The sequence below is a fragment of the Globicephala melas genome, chromosome 11, assembly GCF_963455315.2.
Source record: "Globicephala melas chromosome 11, mGloMel1.2, whole genome shotgun sequence".
In the NCBI taxonomy this organism is placed as follows: Eukaryota; Metazoa; Chordata; class Mammalia; order Artiodactyla; family Delphinidae; genus Globicephala; species Globicephala melas.
The window spans coordinates 35,902,439-35,920,676 of NC_083324.2; the positions used below are offsets into that span (position 1 = coordinate 35,902,439).

At 52.9% G+C, this 18,238-nt stretch overlaps 1 protein-coding gene across 1 annotated transcript in view; it reads left to right on the top strand.

Moving 5' to 3' along the window:
• The window catches only part of STIMATE (STIM activating enhancer), a 50,789-nt gene extending 35,534 nt beyond the window's left edge, over positions 1–15,255 (top strand). Inside the window, exons 2-8 of the mRNA XM_030867420.3 lie at positions 402–450; positions 2,510–2,605; positions 6,035–6,156; positions 11,222–11,334; positions 12,372–12,449; positions 13,199–13,348; positions 15,116–15,255. Of these exons, the coding sequence (XP_030723280.1) occupies positions 402–450; positions 2,510–2,605; positions 6,035–6,156; positions 11,222–11,334; positions 12,372–12,449; positions 13,199–13,348; positions 15,116–15,232 (725 nt within the window). The 3' untranslated portion in view covers positions 15,233–15,255. The remainder of the gene's footprint in view (positions 1–401; positions 451–2,509; positions 2,606–6,034; positions 6,157–11,221; positions 11,335–12,371; positions 12,450–13,198; positions 13,349–15,115) is intronic.
• Positions 15,256–18,238: the final 2,983 nt, after the last annotated feature.

The following is an 18,238-nucleotide window of genomic DNA, read 5'->3' on the forward strand; positions in this document are numbered from 1 at the left end:
ACAGCGCCTGGCTTGGAGCAGGCACTCTGTGAACGTTTGGGTGGGTGGGCGGATGGATGGGTTTGTCGTTGGATCCTGAACTTAGAAGTAGCTACATTCCCCTTTGCGGTTTCCAGTCCCTGTCTGAGAGACCCTTGTCACAAAGAAGAAAATACAATTTTCCACATGCTGTGAGGAGCCACTCTTCCTAAGTAGCCAGTTCGGAAGAGTCCCCTGGTCGGTAGCAACAGGGCCTCTGAGACCTTCACGGCTTCTTGCACATCATCCATCCCATGTTAAAGAGCAAGTACCCTGACTCAGTGGTTTTAAACACTGAGTGTGCCGAGAACCCCCAGCTTGTTAGATGCACTTTGCTTCCTTATCACTGTAGAAAGGTACTGAATATCTATCTTTTCTTTCAGTCAAACGCTTCAGAGAACCAAAGCATGAAAGACGTCCTTGGAGGATATGGTGCGTATTTAAATATTAACTCATTCCTAGAATGCTTTTGACTATTTGGGGGGGTTTTTTTGGGGGGGGCATGGCATGTGAGCAATTATACATAACATAAAGTGTTGAAATCCGTTAGTCCAGTTAATCATCAGGAACTGTGTATATTATGAAAGCACTTCTGTTTCTCCAGATAACTGTTGAGCCCACTATAGGGCTAGTGACAGCCATATGGTGGCGATTCTGTCATAACTCTGCTGTCTAGTTTTAGGAGGTGGAAGATGATACAGATGTATCAGTCCATGCTGCAGGCTTTGTTAGTTATGTCTGCCTCTTGTTGGACTATGTTAAATCTTTGGACTCTCTATGCATAAGCAAAAAAATCATCTAAATTTGGAGATAAGTGAAATGTACCATGTAGATGCCCCTCTCCCCAAAACTAGTCTTTCTTAGTCCCAGGATGACCTTGTGGCAACAGTTTTTCCTTCATAGAAATGGTGATTAAAGCTTCAGACATAGCTTCCAAAGACAAAACTCCAAAAAAATAAATCACTTAGAAGGAGACAGCCAGCTCCTCGGGACAACTAATGCCCTCAAGAAGCCATCTTTCTTGCACCTGTCCTAACAATAGCTACTTTCCCTCCAGAGTAAACTTCCGATAAATCTCTGTGATAAAGGCCCCTTAATAAAATTATAAGCATATTCTTGATTGATCTTCAGTGCATTATTTCTCAATGTTGATAATTCGTTTTTATTTTCCACCAGTCGGTTTCTCTCAAGTCTGGGTATCTAGCTTAGGTGGGGGGCCTGGGGGAATGTGGAGTTGGGTTTTACACACAATCCCCTTTGGCAGCTCCTACTTTGCCGTGATTTTAGGAAATGATTTTCAGGCCTCAGTTGCAGGGTTGGTCTGGATAATCTCTAAGGTCTGTTCCAGCCCTGAGACCCATGCCTGTGTGCCCCCTTTATCACCCCTGTCAGTGGCCTGGCCCAATTCTGAATGCCCAGCCTGGGAGGCCAAGAGAGGTGACCACAATCCAAAGGTTCCTCGACCGCAGACTGTGAGTGGTCCCCAGGTGTTCATGGCCGAGGAGAAACTGAGGGCCCACGTTATCTCCACAGTGCTCCTGCCACCTGTCCCAGAGACTACCAACTTTGCTTTTTCTTGTCTGAAACTCCTGTCCTCTAGTCCAAGGGCTGGCAAGCTGCAGCCCGCAGGCCCAATCTGACTGCTGTCTGTCTCCATAAATAAAGTGTCAGTGGGCTGCTAGTGACTGGCCGCTCTTACAGTGCAGCAGCAGAGTGCGTAGTTGCTGCAGAGGACGATGGCCTGCAGCCTAAAATATCTACTCTCAGACCCTTTACTGAAAAGTTTGTCTGCCCCAAACGAGCCAGTTGTTTAAGCGGCAGCAGCTGAAGGTTGTTTAGGGTTCCAGAGGCAGTGCTGGATGAGTGCAAGTCTCGTTAAGCTTGCACATCATTCAGCTTGTGTGTGAAGTCGGTTGGGAGCTCTTTAAAGTAGAGGCACCTCAGACCCCATCCAAAGCTGTGTTCAAGCATTTTGTTTTGAAGTAACAAAAATGAAAAAGTGAGGGCTTCCCTGGTGGCACAGTGGTTGAGAGTCCGCCTGCCGATGCAGGGGACACGGGTTCATGCCCCGGTCCGGGAAGATCCCACATGCCGCGGAGCGGCTGGGCCTGTGAGCCATGGCCGCTGGGCCTGCACGTCCGGAGCCTGTGCTCCACAACGGGAGAGGCCACAACAGTGAGAGGCCCACGTACCGCAAAACAAAGAAAGAAAAAGTGAAAACACACATTTTAAACGTGTTTCGTGTGTTTAAATCTGTGTTATTAATCAGTGGCCTTTCAGGGATGCAGTGTTACGGTTTTGAAAGGGGGCTGAAACGCCAAGCCTGAGTTAGTCCCAACGTCCCAGGAAGAGGTGACTCGTAACTGGAAGTTTGGGGTCTCCCCAGTGGCTTTTTTCTTTTTTTTTTCATGTTTCAGACTTATCGTTTTCCCCAAATTGGTTATTACCCTCCTGTCAGAGTGATAGTAAGTGCTGATTCTATTTTGTACAGGTTTTTAGACACTTCCAAACAAGCCATAGGAATGCTGTTCATCCACTTTGCAAATGTATACCTAGCAGATCTCACTGAAGAGGACCCTTGTTCACTGTAAGTGGCCCATAGTTGAGTGCAAACATCACCTGCCCCTCCATGCCTTGCTTTCTGCTGCCAGTCATGTTCCCTCTAGCTTGGGGAGGGGGCAACTCCCCTTCGTCTCTGTGCTCATCTGAGAGATTGTTGTGTGCGTGCTGGGTGTTAAGGTTTTGCCCAGTGACAGTTGCCCTGTGCTCTGGCTTTCTGCTAATCAACCTAAGTTCTGTCCCTTGGCCTTCTAGTGCCCTTATGTCTCCCAGTTTCCAAGCAGCCCCTGGCAAAGCAGCATAATGCCTCAAAGGAGTGTCTGTGCTGGAGCAGTACACATAGGGGCTTCTCTGTGGTGTCAGCCATTCAGGGTCAAAGCCATTGTTGACCATTTATTGACCAACGTTGACCTCTTTGACCTGAAGACCACGGGTGGTTCTGCCTTGTCAGTGCAGTCAGTGTGCCTTCCACACAGCCCCCAAAGCTGTCTGCCTAAAACCCCAGTTGGGCCATGATACCTGTCCTCCTTGCGGACAGCACCCGAACAGTGCCACTCTTAGCAGATGGAGTAGAAGAGGATGCTCCCTTTCCCTATCCTGGCTCCATCTGCTGCCTTCCTCGCTCAAACTTAGTGCCCCAGCCATGCTGGGCTGCTCCTGGTGGCCCTCAACCCCACCAGCTGTCTCCTGCTTCTCTGCCTTTGCTCGCACTGCTCTCTGCCTGGAATGCCCCCCAGCCCTGCTGTGCCTCTGAGGGAGAGTGGGGTGGAGGGCTGGTGAGTCCCTTGCCAAGAGGTTCAGTGTATATTTAAGACCATTTGAACTGGAAGGTTCCTTTAAGCTTCTCTTGTTTGGTGACAGTGTGTAATTTTGAGATTTAGTTCAGGTCCCGATTCAGAAGGAGGTTGTAAAGTCTTCCCTCCCCAGGGTTTTTTACCTTAAGACCTGGATAGTTGTAATCTGTTAGGGTGTAGTCCCACAGCATGGGGCCGGAAGGGCGATCCTCCCATAGGGCAGTTGGTTAGGAAAGGGCCTTGTTCTTCTAACCCTTGAGCCCAGCAGCAAGCTTGTGTCATCCTCTGGTGGATTTTCTTGGTTGGCCAGGATATGCTGAGAGCCAGCTGCTCACCCTGGAGGCACTGGGGTGAGGAACCCTGTCTCCTGGTGCCGCCTTGGTCACTGGTGGACTTTGACAAACTGAATCACAGCTGGGATGGAGAGGGGACTGCTGACAGATCTCGAGTGCTTAGCCAAAGGAGAAAAGGCCCAAAATGGAGTTAGGTGTGGTGAAAAGAGCCCTTGAATGGGAGGCCAATCAGCGGAAAGGCAGCTCAACTTCCCTGAGCCTCTGTTTCCTCGTCCAGATCCCCAGGATCACCACGAAGGTTTCATGAGATGATGAGTACATGCAACGTTGGAAGTCATAGAGGCCCTTGCCAATGAAGATGTTAATAGCTCAATCAGAGGATATTGTCGTTAAAACATAGGAAAGACAGGTGAGCTCCAGCAGTCGGTTGAAGAGCTGTTGGAGGGAGACTAGGCAGGCAGAGCAGGCCTTGCCCCACAGAGTGGAGAGGTCCTGGCCTGTGGAAGAGCAAGTGCTGCAGCAGGATTCATTGCAACCCCATCATCCGTGAATAGCCCTGTGACTTTTTACAAGTGGGGGAAGGGTTGGGCTGGACCTGGGGCATCTTGGTACTCTACAGACCTAGAAGGGAAGCCAGTCAATTCAGGGAGAGGAGAAGTGTACAAACAGAGGAGGGTGAACAACTTCCTGTGGCTGCAGGGGTGCCCCGTGCTGGGGATACTGCTCTGGGTGGCAGTTTGGCTTTTGTGACATCCGAGGGGCTATGATTCTAACAGCACATTTGTGTAGCACTTGATACGTGGCAGGCACTGTTCACGTATGTTGACTCGTTTGATCCTCATAACAGCCCTGCAATATAGATACTTGGATTATCCTCATTTACAGTTAGAGAACTGAGGCACAGAGAGATTTATATAACTTAACTGAGTTCACACAGCTCAAGAGTGACGGAGCGGGGATTTGATCCCAGCCAGTCTGGCTCCGGGACCCACAGGATACCCTGTTGGCTGCCAGTGTCACCTGTGTTGAGTATAGAGTCTAGAGCTTTCTGTCTTTATTCCTAAGGCCTGGCACACAGTAGACTCGAATCAGTGTTTGGTGAGGGATGAATGAACTAATGCATGCATGTGTATCAGGTTCTCTTGATATTTTCAGGATGGGTCCCAGATGTCAGAACCACTTGAAACCAATGCAGTTTAAGCATCTGAGAGCAGCTTTAGCCTAGGGCCAGAGCTCAGCTGTGGACTTGGAGAAACTGCCTGGGAAGCAGTCGCTATGCCTTCTCTGGTCTGTGGTCTGAGAGTGACCCCTTGTGATTTTAAAGAGGAAGGGCAGGCAGGAAGAAAAGGCCGTCCCCTCCCTCTGGTCTTCTCGCCACTCCAGGGCCCTGGCAGCCGCCCCCTTCCCCCCTCAGCACATGCTCCCTCAGGTTTCAGAGTGCTGTGCTTGTCACTGAGGCCGCTGAGGCTGGGCCTTGGGGTTGGGGCCATGGGCCTGCATAAAATGTCTCAAGCCTGAGCAGCTCAGCAGTGCCGCAGTTGGTCTGTGTTATCCAGAGCTTCCCTAGGGGGGTTTCCTAGCCATGTGGCATCTAGAGGGCTAGCACCTGACCCCGTGACTGCTTGTCTCCTGCTTTGTGTGGAGAGCTGCAGCCTGTGTTTAGGGCCCTCGGGGGAAGGCCAGTGAGCCAGGGGCCTTTCCTTGGTGAGGGAAGGAGTGTGTGTCGGACAGATGAAAACAGACCCCACAAGAACGAGAGGTCAGGGTGGGCATGCTCTTCTGACCCTCCTCTCCTTCCTCCATCATCTTGTCTTTTCCATGGGGGGTTAAGCTCTCTCTTTAGAAATATTTACTTGTGCTTGCTTCCATGGCAGGCTCTGAAGCACAGGGATGAGCAGGGGCCACAGGGCCCTGCCCTCTTTGGTCTAGGAAACCCCGGTGGCCATTTCCTGAACTGCTCTGCTGCAGCAGCACTGTCTCGGGGCCTTGGGAGGGCTGGGCCTCCAGGGAGTGAACAGTTATGGCACAAATTATTTTTATCGATTAAGTTCTGTTTTGCTGCCGGCCTCCTTGGCTGCTTCCAGGCACTCTGTCCCAGTCTTCGTTTGGCAGGAACACTTGAGGGCTTTTGAGTTTCTTGGTCGCTCCTCCATCCACTTTGAGCAGTGCACTGTCCCGGGGCGTGAGGCCTTCCTGGGCTCCCGGAGGTGAGCCCTGCAGCCTCTTGCACAGGCACACTGGAGGCTCCCACCTCCCAGAACAGGACCAAACAGTGCTGGGTCCCCAGCCTTGACCTTGGCCCTGGAAGCACGTGGGCCCAGCTCCCTGGGTGGTGTTTCCTGATGGTGCCACTGTGCCCTCTCCTCACAGGTACCTCATCAACTTCCTCCTGGACGCCACCGTGGGCATGCTGCTCATCTACATGGGCGTGCGCGCCGTCAGCGTCTTGGTGGAGTGGCAGCAGTGGGAGTCCCTGCGTTTTGGCGAATATGGTAACGTACCACGGACACTAGACAGGGCTGTGGAGGGGGCTTCCTGGAGGGGGCTCTGCTCCTTGCCCCGTACAGCCCTCCAGGCCATTGGGTTCGGAGAAGGTCCAAGAGCTGGTGGCTGTGTCCTCTGTGTGGTGGGGAGGCTTGTTCTGGAGCCTGAGCTCCAACCTCCTGCCACATGCCCGAGGCAGGTGGGTGCCTGCTTCGCTGCCTAGGCTCCTAGGAGACAGGAGACACCCTAGAGGCAGGGAGGGGCACAGCCCTCACCTGCAGGGCTGTAAGGCCACCTCACTCTGCCACAGTTCCCACCAGGCTCATACCACCTGCCCACCTCACTAGAGAGATGGGAGGCGGCTCTCAGTTTGGGAGTTGCCCCTCTTTTTGCTGCATGTCTGTGCTTGTCCTGTCACTGGGCCATTCCACTACTGGGGTTCACAAGGTCAGGACTGGAGTGTCCATCCCCCCACCCTGGGGCCAAGTCACCTTGCTGACCGTGGGCTGCCCCCACCCCAGCATCCGGCATGTACGGTCACCAGGGACACCAGGTGAATCCTCAACTCACAGAGACACAGCTTGAAACAGGTGACCTGGGGATGCTGGCCCAGCTTTGACCCACTCCATCTTGCCATACCCCATGGGATATAGCCTGGGTAGGAAGCTGCCTTCATGCTGGCTCCGGGCACAAATGCAGTGCCTTTTACTTGGTACCCCCAGAGAAACAGCTCGATGTGCCCTCAGAGGGGCTGCTGGTGAGAGGGGCTTCTTTTGGCCTTGCCCCGCTCTGGGGATTTAGCTGTCTCCCACCTTCACAACAGGCCTTGCTGTCTGGAGCCAGGAGCTCCCGTTCATGGGAACAACATCAGTGGAGCCTTTGCCATGAGAGGGGCACGTGGGACAAGAAGGAGGGATTCTGTGATGGAACGACCGTGGGATTCTGGATCCCACTCTCCTTTCCTGGTCACACCTCCTGAAGAGCTCATGGCTCTGGGCCCAATGGCCGCTCACTCCTACATGGCTGAGGACTCACAAGGGACTGACATTTGAAAGGGGAGCCGGTTCGTGGAGCTGGCTGTGAGTGCCTTGGGTATTTCTAGAAATCTTAAGTAATTGTTTGTCTCCATTGACGGGAGATGAGCTCAGGGAAGGGCTTTTCTTAGCCTTGTTACTTGATGCCTGATGAGTCACTGACTTAAGATAGTGTCCGACACACAGCGTGCGCCCCTGTGTCTCCAGGGAGGGCTGCAGAGAAGCTCCAAGTCACTGACTCCTCAACTTGGAGGATGGAAATGGACCACAGCGCACATGGACCAAAGCAACATCATCCTCATTTATAGGATAGGCATCCACAGGGGTTGAGTGACACAGGAAGCTCACCCAGACAGTGCACAGCTTGGAGGGCCTCTTGGCTGCTACACTGAGATATGCAATCCTTCCACCATCTCCAAGAGCAGTGCTCATAGCTTCTTCTTGCTGTTAAGATCCCTTCCGGAAGGCAGGGCTCTCGACTTAACTGTAGCTGAGCAGTGCTACGAGAGAGCCACTCATAGCCAATCATGCCGCTCAGTGACCTGGGAGTGGAGGCCAAGTCTGGTCCTGATACGCTGGACATTATGGTACCACCTATTCCCAGTGTGTTTTGTTTGCATCCTTAAGAGAGATTGAAAGGAAGAAGGCAGTGGTTGTTTAAACCTCTTGTTTCCATGCCACCCTCCTCCACCCACTTAGCCTGCCTCAGCCCCTGCCCTTGCGTCATCCCACCCCTGCCTTTGGGAACCAGAGTCTTCAAGCCAGGGTGTTTCCACGTGAAGCTGCCCTTTATCGAGGACCGTCCGGGTCCTCCCTCCCCAGGCTGAGGAAGGATGGTGGATGTCAGTTACCTGGTTTCTATTTTTGTCAATTTCTATTATTTTTTCTTGCGGCTAAAACAAATTACCACAAAACTAGTGCCTTAAAACAACACAAATTTATTATCTTACTGTCTGTAGTTCAGAAGTCCAACATGGGTCTCATGGACTAAAACCAGGGTGTCAGCAGGACTGGTTCCTTCTGGCGTCTCTAAGGGGAGAATCGGTTTCCTTGCCTTTTCCACATTCTGGAGGCTACCTACATTCCTTGGCGCGTGGCCCCTTCCTCCATTTTCAGGGCCAGCAGATGCAGGTTGACTTCCTCTCATATCATATGCTCTGACCTTCCCCCACCTCCTTCCACTCTAAAGTGCCCTTGTGATTACATTGGGCCCACCTGGATAGGCCAGGCTGCTCTCTCTTAGTCAGCTGATCAGCAGCCTTAATCCACTTGCAGCCTTGAGTCTCTGCCACAGTAGCTCCATAGTCACGGGTTCTGGGGATTAGGTTGTGGACATTATTCTACCTATTGCACCTGTTAACCAGCCCATCCACTTGAGGCAGTAGTTCCAGGTAGGCCACAGAGCTCTCTTCTCAGGTGAGAGAAGAAAAGGGGCTTGTTTTCTAGGTGTTTCCATGGTCCCTAGAAGAGAAGGTGAACTTGCTAACAAGAACATGGGCCGTGGGGAATAGACCACACAGCCCTGAGGGGCGAGACAGGGTCCAGGGAGTACGTGGTGTCTGCAGTCTGAAGACCAGGCTGCTCTTCCTTAGGCAGAAGCCCTGAAAACGAGGTCTCTGTCCTTTGGGCACCAGTGGTGTGTGGGCTTTGCTGCCCACCGCTGTCCCTGTGCTCCCTCCAGAGGCCTCTCTACAGACGTGTTCCATCCTTTTGGTCCCATCCATCCCTGTGATTTATCCTGAGGAAATATTCCAACAAAAACAAACGCCCACGTACCTCAGTGTGTCCAGTGTGGTAAAAAGCAGAGCACGCGAGAATGCCTGGCTTGTCTGTCCTTAAAAGACGAGGCTGTGGATAGACTCTCAAATGAAACAAACCAGAAAAACCAGCTCATGTGCGCTCACTCCAGCTGTGGCTACGAGGGCTGGTTGCTTGGAGGAAACGGTGTGTGAGAGTGGGGTCACATGTGACTTTTTACTTTTTTTTCCACCATGTATTTATTTATGTTTGTTTGTTTATTTATTTATTTATTTTTGACTGCCTTGGGTCTTCGTTGCTGTGCATGGGCTTTCTCTAGTTGCGGCAAGTGGGGGCTACTCTTTGTTGTGGTGCACGGGCTTCTCGTTGTGGAGGCTTCTCTTGTTGCGGAGCATGGGTTCTAGGCACGTGGGCTTCAGTAGTTGTGGCACACAGGCTCAGTAGTTGTGGTGCACGGGCTTAGTTGCTCCGTGGCTTGTGGGATGTTCCTGGACCAGGGCTCGAATCCGTGTCCCCTGCGTTGGCAGGCAGATTCTTAACCACTGTGCCACCAGGGAAGTCCTCACCGTGTTTTTAGACTTTCTTACTCAAGCATCTACATGAAAAACAGAGGCAGCTGCCTCTTAAGTTGTGGCTCTGAAACTCAGAGCAGTGGAATTCAGGGGGCAGTGTGAGGCCCCCTGAGAAGGAAAAGCATCTTCTTTTTCTGTCGGCCACTTAAAACTTGGGGCAAATGAAGTGAGCATGCTCTGAGCAAGTATATTTTCTTTTGATATTAAATGTTAACTCGTTGTGTTGACTTTTAAACACACTAGTCCCAATTCAGACTAGATTGGGATTCAGTCCCAATCCTACCAAGTGCTTCTGTCTGACTGTCCCCTGTTTCACTTAACAGTTTTTAACAAGTATTTTCAGCTGCTGTTCTTGAGGATTTTCCTCAATAACATCAGGTAGTTTACCGAAAGGATTACAAAACTCCATTAAAAATCTAGTTAGGAGAGATTGCACTTCTGAAATGGCTTTTTGGCTCAAATGTGAAAGTAAATAGGACACCGCAGAAGAGGCAGTGACGTCTTTCTGCATGTTTTCTGTGCACTTCTCCAGAGCTTTTCCAGAAAAGGGAATGGCCTGGGGTTGTGTCCATTACGGCTGCTGGAAGGTGTCCACTGGGTTTCCACCACATACAGCTGGCAAGGCTGCGGGCCTCCGGCACCCATGCTGGACAGGGATTGCTGCAGAAACTGCAGAATCAAATGAGAAGCCGGATGTTCCTCTGGAGGCCAGATTCTCCTCACAGCCTGGATTGGGGCCTTTGTCTCCCCTGCAGCGTTACTCTCTAGCCCTCTCCGGGCCAACGTGGTCACACAGCTCCGGCAGGGCTTCCAGAGTGGCCCCTGGCGGCGTCCCCCCACCCCCCCACTCTCCCCGGGGTCTCTCGCTCTGGAGGCGTTTGTGGCTCCCAGGGACTCACCCATCCCTTGGGTTCTGCCTGTCACTGAGGATGTAGGATGTTCCCTGGAGGGGTCCTCCACCCTTCATCAAGTCCCTTTTGAAACTTTCTGGAGGCACTGATGAGTGTCCCCCAGTACGGACTGTTGGATTCCTGTGATTCCTGTGCTGTTTCTCAAGCACAGTGACCAATGGGATCACAGACGGACCTTTGTCACAGCACCTCCTCACCTTGGCTCCTCTCTTTTCTTCCATGTCCCCAGCCCAAGGTGTTTTGGGGTGCCCCCCTAGACAGAATCTGAATTTCCCCAGAGTCAGGTTTCTGCTTTCAGGGCTGAGGGCAGCAGGAATGGCCGGGAGAGTGGGTCAGGGGTAGGAGGCAAACAGAGAGGTCATTTGCTGCCTTCATGATTCAAACCCTCAGCCCGCTCATGGACAAGGGAAAGGATGGGTAGCACTACAGCCACTGGAAAAATCAACAACGGATAATAATAGCAGTCTTGCTTAACACAGCCTCTGCTGCCAGTGGACAAAAAGAGCCAGCTTTTCTGAGCTCCAGCAATGGGCACTTACTAACTTTAGTGCTTTGTAATTATATCTTGGGCTGTCTTGGAAGAAAGGCCACTTTGGTGTCTCCAAATTAGGAATTCTCTGATTTTGTTTAAAACACCCACACTTGTTTGTTCGGCCGAGCTGATTCTTGGTGCTCTGGAGGGCTCATTCAGGAGCTCTGGGGTGGGGTGGGGTGTGAGGGCTCACGGGAGCTGTGGGCAGTGGGGGGGCGGGGCATTGGTGTCTGCGCCCCGCGTGACCAAGCCCGCTCTCCCTGCAGGAGACCCTCTGCAGTGCGGAGCCTGGGTTGGACAGTGTGCCCTTTACATCGTGATCATGATTTTTGAAAAATCTGTCGTCTTCATTGTCCTCCTCATACTTCAGTGGAAGAAGGTTTGCCTCCTGTTCCCTTCTTTACCAGCTCCTCGAGACGCTAAGCAGGACAGTACTCCCCGACCCCAGCCCTATTGGGAAACCAAATTGGTGGTGGTTGTTGTTTTTAACTCCATGAATACACCTGGATTGGTTCTGATGGGGCAGCTCCTGGCTACCTATCAAGAGCAGTAACTTGTCAGTTTTTTACGTAGCATCCTTCCACTTCGGCCATACACGTCTGCTCTAGATTAAGCCTTGGAATATATAAAGCCCATGAAAATACAGTCCCCACCCTGGGCTTGCTTACGGTGGTCGGTTAACTGTAAGTGTTGTCAGTGGGTGTTCTCTCCGTTTGCAGGTGCTTCCTCATACACCTCTCTTGGCCAGTGGTTTAACCGAGCCTTTTGGTGCCACAGGCAGTGTGGCTGGTCGCAGGTTCCCATGGTTCCTAACCCTGCCCTCTGGCCCCAGGGCTGTGCAGTTAAGCTTCCACTGCCCACAGGAAACCAGCCAAAGAGACTCTGGGGACAAGTAACTCACATCTTGGCCTGCTTTCGTTTTATTTGTGGCTGAGATTTATTTTTTTAAGAAAATAAACCAAGGCTTTTGGGAGCTGTTGCCCTTGAGGAGGCGGTTGGAGTGCAGGGTTTCTGCTAGAAAGTGGTCGGCACCTCATTGCTAGTAGCTGTGATGAGCGCCCACCAACCTCTTCCTCTCCTCACACTCTCCAACCCCACCCCGTGCCTGCTTCGTAAAGTGCTTCCCGCCCCACCCCTGTCCCCCATCCCCGCGTCGCTTCGCTTCTCAAGCACTAACCGCTCCCAGTAGTCTCCAAGGGCGTCAGTCCCTTGTTAGCTGTCAGGTCTGGGGGCTGTGCGGCCCTGGGTGTGAGGTGCTGTTCTCATCAGGGCTCTGGGGGGAGTGTCTAAGCTAAGCCCCCTCGCAAGGCCTCGTGGGTGATTTCCAGTGCCGCATCAACCCCCCACTCCCCCACCCCTGCCCCAAACTTTCTCTGGGGTCTCCTCCACCCTCACTGAGTCTGCTTCTCTTTACAGGTGGCCCTGTTGAATCCCATTGAAAACCCAGACCTGAAGCTGGCCATCGTCATGCTGATTGTCCCCTTCTTTGTCAATGTCAGTGCCTTGTTGCATTTTTTACCCTGTTTGCCCCCTGCATTCCCGCGTCTGTCAGAATTCTGAGTCTGATGGAGAAAACCCCTTATAGCCCTCGGGTCCCTCCATGCAAGCATTTGCCACCTCCTATCCCCACCCCGGACCTGGAAATAGCAGGATTGCTTCCTCAACATGCACATCCCTGCTCCGGGGCCTCTGTGCAAAATGAAGGGTTCTGGGATCTTTGTCTTGCCCTCCCTGCTCTGTGTGTAACAGCAGCTTCTAGATTAAGATTAAGATCGTCAGGAATTCACCCCCGTCGTTTATTCCTGACCGCAGGGCTCCAAGAGGAACTCATGAGCACTCTGGCTAGAAATTAAGAAATAAGAAAAGAAAACGGTAAAGGAACCTGGGGATGACAGATGTGGCAGGTGTGCCGGCCACCTGCTCGGCCCAGGGGAGGAGCCCCCACTAGGAGTCCGGAGACCTTGGTTCAGGCCCCGCTCTGCCAACTGCTGCGGCACCCAGAGCAGGCTGTCCCCATCAGTCACCACCACAGAACCCCTTGGGGTGAAACAGAAGAAGGGACATAGAGATTGGGAATCTCTTCGTAGACTGCTGAGAGAGAGAGCAGGGGGCCTGGAGGTTTTCCTTTCCCTGGTTCTCGATGCTGTGATCTGGAGCAGGGGTGAGAAGGATGGGTGTGGGGCTGCTCAGCTTGGTTTCACAAATGGCTTATCCCGGAGTAACCTGCACTTTCCTTCCCCCAGGCTCTGATGTTTTGGGTAGTGGACAATTTCCTCATGAGAAAGGGAAGGACGAAAGCTAAACTAGAAGAAAGGGGAGCCAACCAGGACTCGAGGAACGGCAGCAAGGTCCGCTACCGAAGGGCCGCGTCCCACGAGGAGTCGGAGTCTGAGGTAGGGCCGAGCCCTCGTGCCGCTGACCCAGGAGGGGTCTGGTCTCGTGTTTGCATCTGTCCTTCTCTTGAGTGCTGAGTCACAGCGCCAGCCAGCGGGAGGGAGAGGAGGCTGGCAGCTCCCATCCAGCCTGGACCCACTCCTGCTGTCCCGTGGGCCTTCCTAGGGCTGGGAGCTGGAGCAACTGTTGGGGGTGGCTCGCCTCCAGTAGCCCCTCTGTCAGTGGAGGAAGACAGGAAAGGGAGGAGCTGCCTTGTTTCAGGGAAGCCGTCACGGATGTGTGGGCCTGGTCGTCGACCTTTAAGCATCAAGGTGTTTGAATCCCTGCCTGTCCAAAGAGCAAGGGAAGTGTTGGCTAAGCCACCAGGAAACTTCTGTAGGAGTAGCCAGACCTCCCAGGGAGAACCTTATCTCCCCGTATTTTCAAGTTTCCTGAGTTCAAATATTTGGACTTCAGGGAGATTGGTGGTCATAAATAGGAGCCTGGAGGCGAGGTTGTGTGTCCTAGGCAGCCCACAGCACTCACTTTGCACCTGCACTGCGCTGTGGGATGGGGGCTACAGAAATGGCTGAGGCCTTCAGACTTTTGGACAAGGAAAATGACCGCCTGCACAGCCCATCGTAGCACTCTGTGATAAGTTCGGAGGTTGAGGCGTTGACAAAGCCCTGTGAGGACTTGGAACAGTTGGTTTAGCTCTTGGGGGCGTCCTGGAGGGAGCTTTGAAAGCTGACTAGATGGCAGACAGAGGGGAAGCCCGTCTCTTCTCTAGGTGTCCCTAGAATCTGGCACGAGGCCTGTCGGGTTGTAACAGCGCAGTGAACATTAGGTGAATGACAAACAGTGTTTCAGGCAGAAGCAGCTGCTCCTGAGCGGTTGTGGTCATGTGGTTTGGCATTTGGGTACTAATGTGAAATTCACTGTGGCCAGAGTAGCATATATTCCGGAGGGTAGGACGGAATGACAAGAAGTAGGTACAGGCAGAGGATTGAGCTAGCTGGGCAAGGTGCTTTGTGATCCAGGGTGAGGAATGGGAATGTGCTTGTGCAGCAGATAGGGAGCCAGAGTGTTTGATCAGGGGACCAAGACTGGAGGCAGGAAGCCCTGCAGGGAGGGGTGGTGAGACCGCCCTGCCGGGGAGGAGAATGAGCTCCCCTTGCATAGGTGCGCTTCAGGCCTCTCCATCCTGACCTGGGCTGTGCCAGTCCTTCCCTGGTGCTCTGAGGTCTGTGGAGCCAGGCAGGTGGGCGGTGAACGAGTGTCTGCCCTGGATGCCCTAGCTGCGTGGCTGCATCGTTCTGGGGGCTCAGAAGAGCGGAGGGCTTCTCTTTGTCTTCAGAAGTTTACCAGGTGTTTTCCTTTCAGAATGGGGCTTTTCAGTCTGCTTTTGCTGTATTTGAACCAATTTCAAGGACCTAGGACTCCATGTGTGAAGACTGGGCTTTTTTGCCAGGATGACCGTAGGCTAAGTTTGCTCTGACGTGGGTTCGGTCACAGCCGGAGGCTGGATGGAGAAGCGGGAGCAGAGGGGAGGCGTATCGACTCAGCACTGGTATCAGTAGCCCGTGGATGCACGTGGTGTAAAAAAATGTCTGGGGTGGGCCACCTTGTCTCACTCTGTAAAGAGGGCCTCCTCATCACCGTCTCCTAAAGAAACCCGACACTTGAGGCCTCCTAGACAGGCTGGCATTCTGTGCTGGGGTCCAGGGTGGGTAGGTGAAGAGGGCACTGCAGGCAGTGACTCAGGGCCACGCCTCTCCACCACTCAGATCCTGATCTCGGCTGATGACGAGATGGAGGAGTCCGATGTGGAGGAGGACCTCCGGAGACTGACCCCCCTGAAGTCCACGAAGAAAAAGAAGCACCGCTTCGGGCTGCCTGTATGACGCATCCTCAAGCTGGGGTCGGGTCGGGGCCCGGCCAGCCGCCAGTTGGCCAAGGGTCACTCCGCTGCGTCTTCCCTCCCCTCCTCTCTCTGCCCCTCTTCTACCTCCACTCCTCCCACGGTCTCTGCCCACTCCTAGACTACTGTGACCCGAGGGAGGGAGGCCGCTGTCCCGGCGTGGCAGCTGGAGGTCCCCACTCAGTTGCACTACAAACACTGACCAAATATGCAAGCGAGGCATTTTGTTTGTGTGTTGTCGTCCCAAGCAGTGTTGTGAGGGACCCGGAAGCCCTGTCCTGCGTCTGGCCGGGTGGCCTCGAGGATGAGAACTCACGTGCACACAGACTGTGGGTGGAGCCTTTCGCCAAGGCTCGGGGGAATGTGAAGACGTAACACGTTTTGGGGCTAAAAGTTACACATTGACCAGGTTGGAACCGCAACGCTTTCTTACTCGAAATGGCTTTTGTAACTATTGATTTCTATAGCTGGTTTTATGAGCTGTCACAGTGTTAATGTTTTTTGAGTATATGTTTATTTCCTATGGGACTCATGGGCAAAACATAGATTTTTAAGTCTTCCGTATACTGTTAACTTTTATATTTTTAAGTTATATTTTCATACTATTGTATTTAAAAACTCTTTTTAATCCCCAAAGAAATGGGTTTGTTTGCCTTTCGTGGGTTGTGAACTGGTGGGTGGAAAAGTCGGGAATTTTTTATTTGGAATATTGTTAGGTAATCTACGATCAGATGAGGTAAATGATTCTGGTAGGAAGGGAGGTGGGCCCTCATCTGAAATCAACAAACCCGGTGGTTCTGCAAAGGTCAGGCCTGAGCAGGAGGTGGCCAGTCCAAATGTGGATCCAGGGCCCTGTGAGGGTGGAATAGGAAGGGCTCTGCCCAGGGCCCACCAGCTCCTTGGCACTTCTGCCGGCAGGTTAGAGGTCTTACTGAAACATGCTGGAAAAAGAAGCGTAAGTAAGAGGATTTTGTGTCCAGAGAAATTGAGACTCTGAGGCCACTCCTGTTTGTTCCCTGCCTCTCTTCAGAGCCTCCAGATCTGAAGTTTAAAACACAGTCTTGGCCTCCGCGCCTCCCAGGGTGCAGCCTTCAGAACCAGGCTCTGGACCCAGCTCTGGGGACTTCCTCTCAGGCTACGCCTGTCAGCTTAGTGTTGTCGACTCGTCTTCTAGAGAACGCCTGTCTGACCAAGTGATCCTGTTTTTCACATCCTCCAGAGCAGCGGGTGGAGGTGAGCGAGCTTGCTCTCTGCGTCCACAGGCAGGACGAGGTGTTTCAAAGCTTGGAGCCCCCACTCCCCAGCATGGGCCTAGGCCCCGTGTCTTTGGGAGTCTGCTGCCCAGCAGTGGAATGGGCAGACCCAGGCACTTGCCCTGCTGTGGGAGCAGCAGCCCAGTGTTTTGTCCCAGCCCAGAGGCAGTCATGGAAGTTTAGGAATAGAGAACCGCATGGCTAAGGTGCGAGCTGGAAGTGAGATCAGTGCAGGGAGGCCACACCACCCAGAACCTTCTTTTTAGGTTCCTACCTAAAAACCTACATAAAAACGTGTCACTCAAACAGATTGTGTCTGAATTGTGGCGTGTGAGCCACGCTGTTAAACCAGGCATCCTGGGCCTGTCCTCTGCCTCCCACGGTCTCACCTGTGTGGGTCATGGAGGGACAAGCCTTGCGGAGGCCTTCTCAGCCTGTCGTCCTGTAGGAGTCCAGAGGGCCAGAGGAGCTGGGACCTGAATTGCAGTGGGCGGCGACTCTGTTACGCTGGGCACCTGCAGCTGGAGAGGAGAGCAGGGTGAGATCGGAGCCCATCTCCACTCTCCCTTAGCTTTGCTCTCATTTTATGCTCCTCCCCCTTCCCACCCTCCGCTCTGTTAGTGGGGGGCTCCCCACTGGGAAGACCAGGACTGACATCGGTCCTGGTAGGTGGCAGGCATCGCTGACTTGCCTTACTCTGTCCTCCTGTTTTGTCTTGGTTTGAATAACCTTTGGGCCACAGCTGTTTTCTGCACCTCCCTGAGCCCAGAATCTGAGCTTCACTTTCAGTCTTGAGCTCCTCATGTTTCCAAACCAGGGACGAGGGTGGGGAAGCCACAGGTGTGAAGGACGGAAACTGGGTTATACAGACCCCAGATGATCTGCTCATCTCAAGGCTCATCCCAGCGCCTGCTGGGCAGTGGGTTTGGGGGACAAAGAGGTAGCGAGCGAGCAGTGGTTTCTCCCTGTATCCTGGTTTTGAAAGGGCTTTAGTCTCTGAGCGTCAGTTGTATAGCTGGCTAACTAGGACATGGACGTCTAACAGGGAGTCTGATCGTACAGGGCCTTGTCAGCGTGCGGGCCTAAACGGCGTGGCCTGATGTGTTTGGCCTTATCCCTAGGGTAAGCTTCCTCACCACCTGCTCCAAGGTGCCTTATGAGGTGCAGCTCTTCACCTGCCACATGGCAAGCATCATTGTGCTTGAGAAACCACGGAACACCAACTGTGTATTGTGCGCCATCCGTCTGATTTGTCCAAATCTGGACCTCAGCCAAGCCACCCATAATGGAAACTTGTAAGTCAAGGCCATGAACAAGTTTCTTGTAACTGAGAGAAATAACCCGATGAGGTAGAACTGTCATATCCGAATGGAAGAGATCGTTCTTGCCCATTTTTCCTTTCACTGACAGTGGGTTGTTGACAATGGCAAGGAGGGATGTTGGTGAGATCCCAGGCAGTGGCTTCTTGGTCTGCTCAGCCCAAAGACCTGCCACGTGAAGGCCTGTCAATTAGCCTTCGGGCACACTGGTGGCCTCCTGCCTCAAGCTTTAACCTGTGCCTCTTCCTGACAACAAGGAGTCATGGGTTAGGTTGACCTGTCATGCCTTTAAAGGGGAAATATATAAAGGCTCAAATTCAGGTTATTTCTTCCCCTCTTCAGTGTGGGCCTGGAGGCTGTAGCCCAGAGTCCCCATCTGAAGGCTGCCCCAGGAGCCTGGAAGGAGCAGCAGCTGTC